The 12,467-nt window shown below is 34.1% G+C and overlaps 1 protein-coding gene across 1 annotated transcript; it reads left to right on the top strand.

The window, feature by feature from the left end:
- Positions 1–10,795: 10,795 nt before the first annotated feature.
- LOC111780478 (F-box protein At3g07870-like) lies at positions 10,796–11,950 on the top strand. Its single transcript, XM_023660900.2, has one exon. The coding sequence runs from the start codon at positions 10,796–10,798 to the stop codon at positions 11,948–11,950; it is 1,155 nt and encodes a 384-aa protein (XP_023516668.2).
- Positions 11,951–12,467: the final 517 nt, after the last annotated feature.

The following is a 12,467-nucleotide window of genomic DNA, read 5'->3' as shown; positions in this document are numbered from 1 at the left end:
GCATGCTCAATATGGAAAACATCATCATATTAAGGTAAAAATCATGCAATCATCATGCTCATCATAATGCCACAACTTGCGTCAAACATATCAAGCGTCACTCAACAAAATATGTATATACTGCACATATCATCAAGCATCATAATCCACACATCATCATAACTCATACAATTATTTAGCCTATCCTATAGTAAGGCCACTTACCTGGTTGGCCTTAGCCGAAGTATTCCCTAATTTAATTAACATAAGCTCCCGTTCCTCGAGAGCTGCTCCAAAGGTTGCTAAGGTTTGATTCTTATCGCATCGTTCGTCACCTTTTGTTAGTATTTCACATTTTAATTAATAATCCAACTAACAGTATAAAATACCTAAATGGCCTCAATAAAAATCGAGTTCCATGTTTTCATTGTTTCTAAATTATTATAGAATAATAAAACTTAAAACTTAAATTAAAGATATGTCAAGATTATTAATATTTCAAGCGGCTTGGATAGTTCAACATTTAATTTTATATCATATAGATACAAATATAATAATTTCTCATATCTTCCATTCTCATTCTCTAACTTTATGTTATATTTTAATTCTGTTTACAGTGCCACCTGAACAGTACGTTCTCATATCTTCCATTCTCATTCTCTAACTTTATGTTATATTTTAATTCTGTTTACAGTGCCACCTGAACAGTACTTGCCATTTTCAAACCGTTCTAATTTTCTTTTCTTTCCTCAAATTTCTCTTTTGTTTTTTTTTTCTTTTAACTCTAATTGTTTTAAGCCGTTCAATTCTACCTCCCTATCTCGTTATTTTAAGCAATTTAAATCTAACTCTTTTAATCAATTTATTCAATGAGTTTAATTCTATAATTCTTTTATTAGTTTCTTCCCAGAAGTTTAACTCTACTCTCATGTCTAAATCATCTAAATCGTTTAATTCTCTAAATAGTCTACTCCCATATCTAAATGGTTTAATTCTCTAAATCCTTTAATTCAATTCTGTTCAGTTTATTCTATTCTCACATATTTTTTTTTTTTACTCTAAATCCTTTAATTCAATTCTGTTCAGTTTATTCTATTCTCACATATATTTTTTTTTTTTGCTTTACTATTTCCAAATCTAATCTTCTCCTCATTCCATGTATTGTTTTTATCTTCTTCTCTTCTCATGTATTGTTTTTATTATTATTATTATTTGATCTGTTTTCCTGATCTTCCCCTCTCTCTCTTTCTTTCTTTTTTTTTTTTATCCTGTTTTCCAAATCTTCATTTTTTTTTTTTATTTGGATATGTTTTCCAGATCTTCCTTTTCCTTATCTTCATCTCTTTTTTCTTAGCTATCTCTTTTTTTTCGTGACCAGGACTCTTCATAGATAGATAATTTCTAATTCAGATCATTCCAACAGTTAATTTCTAAATTTCTAACCCAGATCTAAATAATTGCTAATATCTTCATAAAAGGAAAAAGTAAAACTACTAACCTGAAATGACATCTATCTTCATTTATCTGCCTACCATCTCTCCGTTATCTGCCTTCTTCTGATCTCTCCATTATTGTCTAACCATCTATCCGTCATTATTGTCTAACCATCTCTCCATCATATGCATTTGTTTACTCGAGAAAATATTTTCTTTCTGTTTCTGTTTTGTTTGATGAAGTATTGATACAGGATGAGAGAGGTATTTTAGGGGAGGGGATGAGAGATTGAAGGAGAGGTGGGCAGTTTTTTTTTTTTTTTTTTTTTTCCTTATTTTGTTATTTTTATTTTAACTTATATATATATATATATATATATATATATATATATATATATATATATATATATATATATATATATATATATGTTAAACCATCTTCTCTATTTTGTTATTTTTATTCTAATACATATATATTAAACCTAGCGGGGCGTTACAGCGTTTATACTTGTGACTCTCTGGTGAAGAGGGTCAATGAGTGCGCCATTTTACGACTTAGGGCATCTGCGACCACGTTTTCCTTTTCAAGGTAAGACTAGATATCTATATCGTAGTCCTTCACTAGTTCCAACCACCTCTGTTGCCTCATATTCAGTTCTTTTTGGGTGAAGAAGTATTTTACGCTTTTGTGATCGGTCTAGATTTGGATTTTTTCTCTGTACAAATAGTGTCACCAAATCTTTAATGCGCACACTACTCTGGCCAATTCTAGATCTGCATAGGATGGTTTTTCTCGTATTCTTTCAATTGGCATGGTTTTTCTGGTATTCTTTCAATTGGCATGGTTTTTCTCGTATTCTAGATCGGCATAGGATTGAGTATGGGCTAAATATATGGTTGGATGTGACCTATCGTTTTTCTCGTATTCTAGATCGGCATAGGATTGAGTATGGGCTAAATATATGGTTGGATGTGACCTCGATGATAGGTCGAAACAAGTAAAAAAGCAAAGTAATACTTCCAGCAAGAGATCTTTTGGAGCAAACTTTAAGCAGTTCTTTTCAATTTTCTTTGTTGTGTTGTGTAACTAAAATAGCATACATCTAAAAAAAACACTAAGTACCCTCCTAAACTTTCTCCCGTAAGTTAAAGTTAATAACCACTAACAATACTAACAATGTTACTAAATTAAGTTAATAACCACTGACAATGTTCCTAATGAAAATACAGATTGTTGTTCACAATTGGTCAATTACTAATAATTCTTTTATTCTAGTAAATTTACTGGCAATTCTATTAAGTTACTCGCTAACAATTCTACTATAGTTACTATATAAGTTAGTAATTTGATCTGCTACCTCAAATTTAGTAGCTCACCTATAATAATAAATATTTTTGCATTTTGGACTCGACATGAATGAACAACTACTGAGTCATTGACTTGTTATTTGAATGGCTCCTTGTTTACGAAGATAATTTTATTTGGGTTGGACTTTTAATGGTGACCTTCATTTAACTTTTTATATAGGGATACGAGTACAAGAGATGAAGATGAGAGAGGTGATTCGTGGATTAAAGCCTGCAATGTCTTCGTACCAGAAATGAGTAATCACTTGTTTTTTTTTTTTTTTCTTTTTCAAAATCCATTATTAGAATAGATCAAAACATGATTATAGGATCGGTCTCCTAAGCCACTCAAACCAAGATTAAAAAAAAAGATGTATAGCATCTATCTCCTTAGTCACTCAAACATATCTTTGATATAAAATCTTATTATTTTTAAATTATTTGTAATGTTCAAATGTTCACATTGACTATGTCTTTTTTGTGGGAGGGAGATCGGGATTAAATCATGGTCACAAACGTCGGAGACTATAAATACCCACAAATTGTTATGTAAAAATTAGATGTGTGAGGAATGAAATTAATCTATAGAATTGAGACGTTACTCTTAGAAATACGAGCATCATCTTTGCCATTTCTAACTTTCATACCATTATTATGTAGATTGCATCTGAATCATTCAATCAAGTCTTGGTCAAGTTCGATCGTGGAGTGACTCAATTTATAACAAAGTTCCAAATCTTGCTTCTAGATCTCTTATCGTGAGAGGTAATAAATCTTGCTTCTAGATCTTTGATCGTGAGAGGTAATCTAATTCTAGTCTTATCTATTGGTTGATCCGAATTTTGTATAAAAAGTGTTAATTTCTTTGATTCAAAGGTTTTTGTTCTTCAAAACAAAAGTTTAGATAGTTTAGATCATTTTCATGTTTATTTGAAGATCAAATAAAATTCAATTGACTTCTTTTTTAATCCATCTAAATTTAGAACTGTGTTTGTTATTTTTTTTTTCTCATAATTTACACTTGAATAACTTCTAAATTTTCCTAATGCTGGAACATGGAAAGTTAGATCCTTCTTAAAATTTTAACGTCCTCTACTTTTTGGATTTTTTTTTTATTTTTATTTTTATATATATATTGATTGCCTTGAATAGCTTAACTCACTACTATAAAAATTGTTTTATCCATATATTAGCCTACATTGATCATAATTTAGTCACTTTCTCAACTAGCTTGCTTTTTTTGGTTAAACACGACTGTTCCTGAGTGTAAAATCAGTGAGTGAGTTGAGTGTATGAGGTCCTAATCATATTAACTATTGTTTGTATAATCATGAACCAAGTTTGAGTCCATGTTCTATACGAGACTTATTGGTGCCAAAGAAAGATAAAACTTGGCGCATGTGCATGCATAATAGAGTCATCAACAAAATCACGTAAAGTATTGACATCTTATTCCTAGGCTAGACGATATGCTTAATATATTGCAAGATTCATGTCTATTTATAAAGATTATTTTGAAATCTGGATATCACCAGATTAGAATGCATGTAGAAGATGAATGGAAAACATCTTCCAAAATTAAATTTGGATTGCATGTATTTCATTGTTTTAAATTATTTTGTATTTGTTTTTATTTTCTCTAAATTGTAGTATTTTGTATTTAAACACGTAAGACCATAGCTGTGTTTTCCAGAGAAGAAGTTGTTTTAACCGTTTTTCGAAGTTTACGTTATAAATGATGTTCATGTAAGAGTTATATTTCCGCATTATAGATGAGCATGAGACGTTATTAGCGACTCCGAGTATGTGAAAATTTAGGGTCATTACAAAAACGATACGAAAAATGTTATGATATGTACATAATGGTAGCAGGGTTGTATTAAATGATAACGAAAATGGAAAAGTTTTGGGACCTCATGCATTATGTGGCTCATGCATTTGGGGGATACCCTTATTCCATCACGAAGGTACGGACGCGTACATCCAATGGCAGAACAACGATCGTTATGTTTGCATAGCGCTGTCGTGACGGTGACTAGTTCTAACAAGTGTCCGGCTTAAGGAGCTCCTAGAGTATGCTCACCGGACAAGGAAAGTGGCCCAGCGGTGTGCAAACTGACTGGTGAGCTCATACCCGCAATAGTGGTAGACGTCCAAATTACCCATTAGAACAACACCATAGGAAGACAGATTGAAAGATACGTCCCATCATCTCATTTGCATGTGATTGTTGCATTTAACCCCAATTGTGGGGTCACTTACTGAGTATTTCTTTAAATACTCCATGTGCTACTACATTTTTCAGGTTAAGGCAAGTCATTCTTGTACAGCTGACAACGGCATCGCAACTCGAGACCATGGCACATGCATAGGATAGTGGTATTTATTTTCTTAGACTTAGGCTAGAGTATGATGTTTTTAACTTAAGCTCTTATTCATTTTATTTAGTCTTTTGTTGTGTCGTTTTAAAGATATTTTCGAAACACGTAAGTCCATGGCTGTGTTTTAAGATAAAGGTTATGGTTTATGAAATTTAAATGAAGTCTTCCGCATTCAATGTTTATGGTACGTATACAGTAGCGACCTTAAATTAAGTAGAAAATTTTGGGTCGTTACACTTAGGGTTGTGTCCTATGTCGATGTAACAACATGATGCAATATGACAAACAACATCATAAGGCATGTTCAACATGGAAAACGTCATCATGTTAATAACATCGTCATGCATACATCATACTCATCATAGAAGCCATTAAGTGCATCAAATATAACATGTACGTCATGCATCGAAACATAAATAGCGTACATTCAACAGACATCACAACACAACGTCATACTCACACATCATCATAATTCAAACAATCTTTAGCCTATCCTATAGTAAGGCCACTTACTTGGTTGGTCTTGGCGGAAATACTCCCTAAATAGCTAAACGTAAGCTCCCGTTCCGTGAGAGCTGCTTCCTACGTTGCCGGGGTTTGTTTTCTATCACACCGTTCACCACTTTCCGTTAGTATTTCACAATTATTTTACCAATAATTCAATAAATGTGAAATACGGCTCTAAAACGGCCTCGGAAACCTTAATCGGGGCCGAAAGCAGATCTGGGAGGGTCGAAATAGTGGAAACCAGGCTGAAAACAGGTGAGCCGAGCCGAACAGCCGTTGGGAGCTGCTGGAGGGGCCCCCGGAGCGTCACCGGAGGGAGCCCGAGCCGTTTGTGCTGAGCGGAGCCGAGGACACCGCCTGCGCCGCTGTGTGACACGTGGCAGCAGCAGAGCGAGCCACGTCGTGCGGTAGCGTTGGGTCAAAGTGCGGGTCACAATCTAGTTCGGGTCGTGGTCTGGGTCGCGGGCTGCAGTAAGGCTACTGGGCCAAGACTAATCGTTGAGCCTTGGCTTACTCGACTAGGCCGCAAGTGTTTGGGTTGCAGGCCGACTCGATTGGACTGTGGGTCTGGTCTCGGGTTGGTTCAATTGAATCGTAGTTCTGGGTTGGTTTGAGGTTTGGCTGCCATAGTTGGGTTGGGCTGAAGGCAGAGGCCGAGGGAAAGAATGGGCTGGCTCTCTCGAGTTTTGGGTTCGGGTTGACTCGGATCCGCAGATCTCGTCTTCCTTACCCGACTTCGGCCGATTTTTCGGTGAGTTTTCTCTCTTCTTCCTTTTCCTCTTTATTTCTCGTCCTTCTTCCTTTTCTAGGAGTTTTGCAACCTAAAAGTTCCTAAAACCACAGATCTAAGAACGATTAGGTAAACCCAATTTTCTGACCTCGGTTACCAATGACGACGCTTTCGAATAAGAACAAAACGTACCTTGAGTTATTGTGCTTTTGTTAGGGATCCTTCTCGTGGTGGTAACTGATCGTTTGGTGTCGGTTTTCGGGTGGTTTAGGGCTCATCGGAGAAACTGGAAACTCGCTGACGTTTATCCGAAATCTGTCTCTCGTATTTTCTTTCTTTTCTCTATTTTCAGGTATTCTGATAGGTGCTGGAAGTTGTGGGCTGAAGGCTGGGCGAGGTGTGGCCGTCGTTTCGCGTGGGGTCTGCGAAACTCGGCGGTCGCCGGAAAAATCGCGAGTTTTCAGGCGACTGAGTTTTTTTTTTTCTTTTTCGTTTTCTTTTTCGTTTTCTTTTTCTTTTTCTTTTTCTTCTTCTTTCTCGGGTCGTTACAATACTCATAAATACATGATACATCTTAATATACTTTATAAGATTTTGTTTGGTTTTGGTCCACCTAAAATTTTTTCTAATGAACTCGAAACCCGAACCGAATCTATTATATTTCAAAAAATTAACCCACCCAAAATGCTAATCTAACTCAAACTAACTCACAGTTGTTGTATCAATAGTGTTACCAAAATAAGGCACCAAGCTTATGCATATACTATTACTTGAACGTGTGTAAGGATTCGGATTTTTATTTATTTTAGATTTTATGCTGAGATTTTATTTTTGATGCCAAAAAATGAAAAGATATTATACTAGCATTTATTCTCGCTAGAAAGGTGCACGATTTTTTTTTTCAAGGAAATTACTACCTTAAATGGAAAAGTCATAAAGACCTTTTATATTCCTATATTCAACTCTCCTCCTTCCTTGTAAACGACTTTTGCTCTCCAAACTTGTTGGGTTTTCGAGGGTGTCTGAGTGAGTTAGCAAAGAAAACGTGTGGCGTGGTTCGCTGGATAGTTTCTTGTTCGGCGAGTTCTCGAAACCGATTGTGTTGCTGTTTTGGAGGAAGAGTCGAGTGTAAGCATGAAACGTGACAAGAGGTTATGTTCATTAATGTTAAATGTAGGACTAGTGGGGACCTCATGCATATTGTGTGTTCATGCATCTGGGGGATACCCTTATCCCATCACGAGGGTACGGACGCGTACATCCAATGGCAGGGCAACGCTCATTATGCTTTGCATAGCGCTGCCGTGACGGTTTCTAGTTTTAATAGGTCCCGGCATAAGGGGTTCACAGAGTATGCCCACCGGATAAGGAAAGTGGCCCAGCAGTGTGCGAACTAGCTGGTGAGCCCATACTCGCACGTATGGGCTGTGTGTAGAGTATATGGTACACGTCCACGATTACCTGTTAGGACAGCACCGTAGGGAAAATGAAACGAAACGAAACGATAGGTCCCATCATTTCATTGTGTGTGATTGTTGCATAACTCGGATAGGGGGTCACTTACTGAGTATTCTAGAAATACTCAAGCCTCGTGCTACTTTACCTTTTCAGATAAGGGCAAGGTACCCATGTGACATCGACTCTGCATCGTACACCCCGGGACCGTGGCACATGCATAGGGTAGTTGTTTTTTTTTTTTTTTTTTTCGTTTCATAGTCTAGGTTGAATTCGGTTTGCAACATTAGTATTGGTTAGTATAGGTTGAATTGTATTTGCATAATAAACCATAGGGTAGTATAAGACATTCATTTCGATTTTGTTCCTTTTCCTTTATTTCAATAAGGTTATTTTCCTTTTTTTTTCCCTTGTAATCATTTTCTCTTTCACTAGGTAATAAAAAGTCGCATTTATGAACATGGCCCATTTAATGTATATTCCGCATTTCAAGGTATAGTAATGACCTTAGATTAAATAGGTAAAATTTAGGGTCGTTACACTCAATATCACTATAATATATTGATTCCAAAGTTTTCGACCCTTTCCGAAGCTGTTTCTGCCCTTAGTTTTACCATCCGAGGTCAGTATGGTTCCTAAACGTTAAAGACAGATTAGGTTAGGGGTTTATTTTGATAAATAGCATGAGGTTTAGCTAGGGTATGTTATGAAAGGTTCTAAGTTTTTATGTGGTTATCATAGGACGTATTTAACCGCTGGGATTAACTCGTTATGAGTGACTTCAACCAAGACCACTGAGGTAAGTGACCTTACTGTTGGAGTTAGCCTACTACGTGTTGTATGATGGTGCATGCACCATATTTATGTGATATGATTATGTGATGTATAGATTGTGTTGACTGTAGATTGTGTATGTTATGTGATGTATGAATTACGTTGACTGTTGATTGTTTATGTTATGTGAAGTTATGAATGAGATATTAGTATTATATGCCATGAATATGTTAACCGATGCCATAGATACACGTAGAATTATTGAGTCATGTCATGAGATGTTTATGCAACTGGAATGTACTTTCATGTTATGTAATATGTCATGTAATGTAAGTCATGTGAGATGCCATGTAATGTAAGAAACGTATATGCGCTGATAACACTGCTTATGTAATGTCATGTTAGATATGTTAAGGAACCTCATGCATATATGTATGTCATGTGCATCGGGATTCTTCCCCTTTATGATACGAAAGAATGAATTACGATATTAATGTTCGCTATGATATCATGCAGACCATTTTCTGTTCTGTGGTGTCCGGCGACGTGTAACACGTGCCCGACCAAGCCAGGCCCAGAGGGTATGTATACAAGCTCGCCTGGTGGGTCTATGTACGCGTACATGGGCCGTGTGTGAAGGAGTACCACACATCCAACCCTACCCGGAATAGAAAAGCGCCCAAGGCCATGTAAAGTTTATGAAAAGTTAGGTCCCGCTCATATGTTGCATGTGTTTGCATTCCTAACCCCAACAATGGGGTGACTTACTGAGTATTTCATAGAATACTCAAGCCACGTGCTACCTACATTTTTCAGGTAAAGGCAAGGCCCCAATCTACGATTGACGCCAGAGCTGAGGACACCATAGAAGTTGGAGATGGGATATTTTTAGGAGTTTACTTTTATTGGACCATTTCAAGTTATAGTATTGTTTTATTTGGATTTATTTTGAATTCAATTATTGAAGGTTATAAGTTTTGTCTTGGATTTATGAATCTTTATCAAAGACTCTTCCAATGTTATTTATGATGAACTTCCGAGTAAAATACGCATGGGTGACGTCACTAATTAGGTTAAAGAAAATTAGGGGCGTTACAACGTGATTCTCATATATTTTGACTATATACAGTTCAATATTACATTAATAACATATAATTTTTCATAGAAAGATAATATTAAATATAAGTATTATTATTAAAAATTTAATAATTAATTGTGAAGTTTTATAGCTTAAATTTCAACCTAAAAACATATTGGCAAGCTAGTTATTAAGGATGTTTATACTCATTCATGCTCCTTTATATTTTTAACAGGTGAGTTGCACGGGTGTGACATTGTTAGATGCAAAGAGTTGCACGGGTGTGACATTGTTAGATGCAAATTGTGGGACTTTCAGTTGTTTAAATATTATTTATTTTTTATTAAAAATTTGTTAACATCATATAAAAATGGACTGTCTGTCGTCTTTATCGAGATACTAACAAAGTCTTGGAAAATGGTTAATGTTTCATTCGATAAAAATACTATTTTAACTATTACTATATAAATCAACTCAAAAACTTAATTATATTATTTATAATATATTTATTTTTTTAAAAAAAATTAGTTTATTTATTTTAATAAATTAATATAATAAAAATAAAATAATTAACAATTAATTGTCAGAAATTAAATACTATAACAAAAAAATATTATAAATATTTGAACAAAAAAAAAAAAAACGTAGAATTTTGATTTTTAATTAATTTTTAAATATCTTATTCTCATATATTTTATTCTTTATTTAAACCAACTACCTTTAATACATTCTTAAATTAGGAAAGTTTAATAAATTTTTAAATTTTTAAATCAAATATAATCTTAAATTATTGGATTAAATCTTATTATTAAATATATTATAAATATTTGACGTTTGATAACTAATATTAGTAATACATTGTAACTTATAATAGTTAATTTTTTGAATAATAATAATAATAATATATTAGATTAGTTTTAGAGTTTCAAATCTAGAGAATTCATAATAAGGAAAGATTAGTTTTTAAAATAGAAAATATTAGATTTTTTTTAGTTTTTTAAAATTATAAATACATAAACAACCATTATTTTTTCCGATCCAATTGGAACTCCGAGCAACTTTCTTTCTCTTTAGTTCAATTAAATTCACTAACCAACAACTTTCGACTAGGATGGCTCGTGATCAAGGCAACAAAATTTTCGAACTTGTACCTGATATCATCGAGCTAATAGTCAGCAAACTCCCTTCCTATTGTTTGTCGAGCTGTAGGCTGATCTGCAAAACCTGGAACGATGTGATCTTAAGTTCTAAGCATCACCCTTCAATCTCGGCTGCTTCCAACTTCTTCCTTGCACATGTTTATTCAGACAGCCGTGATCGTCCTAATTCTCATTGCTTTCGTAATCTCCATTGCTTGGAATTGGATCCCGACCACGTGGAAGGGGTGAGGAGTGTTGCTTCATTCAACTTGAAGCGTAAGTATTTTAAACGTTCTTTTATCTCAACTATCAATTCGTGCAATGGACTCTTGGCTTTCGTGGTCACTAAAAAGACAAATAGCTGGCTTAGTCCGAATAGTGTCGTTATATTAAATCCCATGACGAATGAGTACTTTGAACTCCCCAAAGACGAATTCAAAGGGAATTGTTTTACTTGCTTCTATGGATTTGGATTTTGTCCGAAAACAAAGCAATACAAAGTAGTAAGAAGCTATACTGTTCGTGATAGAAACTCCATCGTCCATAACTACAAAACAGAGATTTTTGCCTTTGGGACCCGGCCGGAATGGACGCGTATTGAGTCACCGACTTATTCTTTTAATGGATGTCATGGTGTTTACTCAAACGGAGGGCTGCATTGGATTGGACAAAATAATCTTGGTCCAGATGTCATTTATCGTCTAAATATGGAAGATGAGAAATACGAGCAGATTCCTTTTCCTAATGATGACGGTTATTTTCCTTGTATTGGAATATTTAACGGTGCAGTTCATTTAACTCTTTCTATGGAGGAGTACGAGTATAGGGTGTGGAAGATGAAAGAAGATGGTTCGTGGATTAAAGCATTTAGTGTCATCGCACCAGATGTCAATCAAAATATACTTTCCTTCTCCAAAACGACAGTGGAACAGATTAAAGTATGTAAAGATGTAAAGATCTTGTGTCTTTGGGCTGGAGCTGAATTAGTATTGTATAATCCCACGACCAAGAAGATGGAGAAGTTAATAGATGATACAACTGTGAGAGATTTTTCGGTTCACAACATTGACTGCTTTAATTTTAATGCTCTTACCGATGTGTTAACAGGAAAATTAGGTAAATTTTGAGAGTAACTTGTTGTATTAAGCATTCGAAGATTGAAATTGAGATTGATAATTTATTTTAAATATGAGTTGAATGTAGTTTTGATTATAATTTTAATATAATAAAAATAAAATAATTAACGAGACTAATTATTTAAAATTAAACTATAATAAAAATATTATAAATATGGTGACAAAAATAATATTATAAATATGATAATAAAAATAAATAAAAATAAATTATTTGATTTTTTTTTAGGTATTTTAGATATTTTATTTTTATACCTCTTATTCTAAAATATTTTAAATAAAATATTTAATTAAAATATTTCTAAATATCTGATTTTCAAATGAATATATTTAAAAATTGGAGTATTTAACGACGCTAGTAGTACGAATAGTGGAAAACGAAAGACAATGGTTCGACTGAAACTTTTTCGTTTTCCTCTGATTTAAATGAACTAAAAAAGACATTGAAATCGTTATTCCCAACCTTACACGATTCAAAACAGTTCTAATCATTAATAATTGAACGATAGAT

The sequence above is a fragment of the Cucurbita pepo genome, chromosome 18 (assembly GCF_057944985.1).
Source record: "Cucurbita pepo subsp. pepo isolate OVF chromosome 18, ASM5794498v1, whole genome shotgun sequence".
Lineage (NCBI taxonomy): Eukaryota > Viridiplantae > Streptophyta > Magnoliopsida > Cucurbitales > Cucurbitaceae > Cucurbita > Cucurbita pepo.
This window is presented reverse-complemented; position numbering and strand designations above follow the sequence as displayed.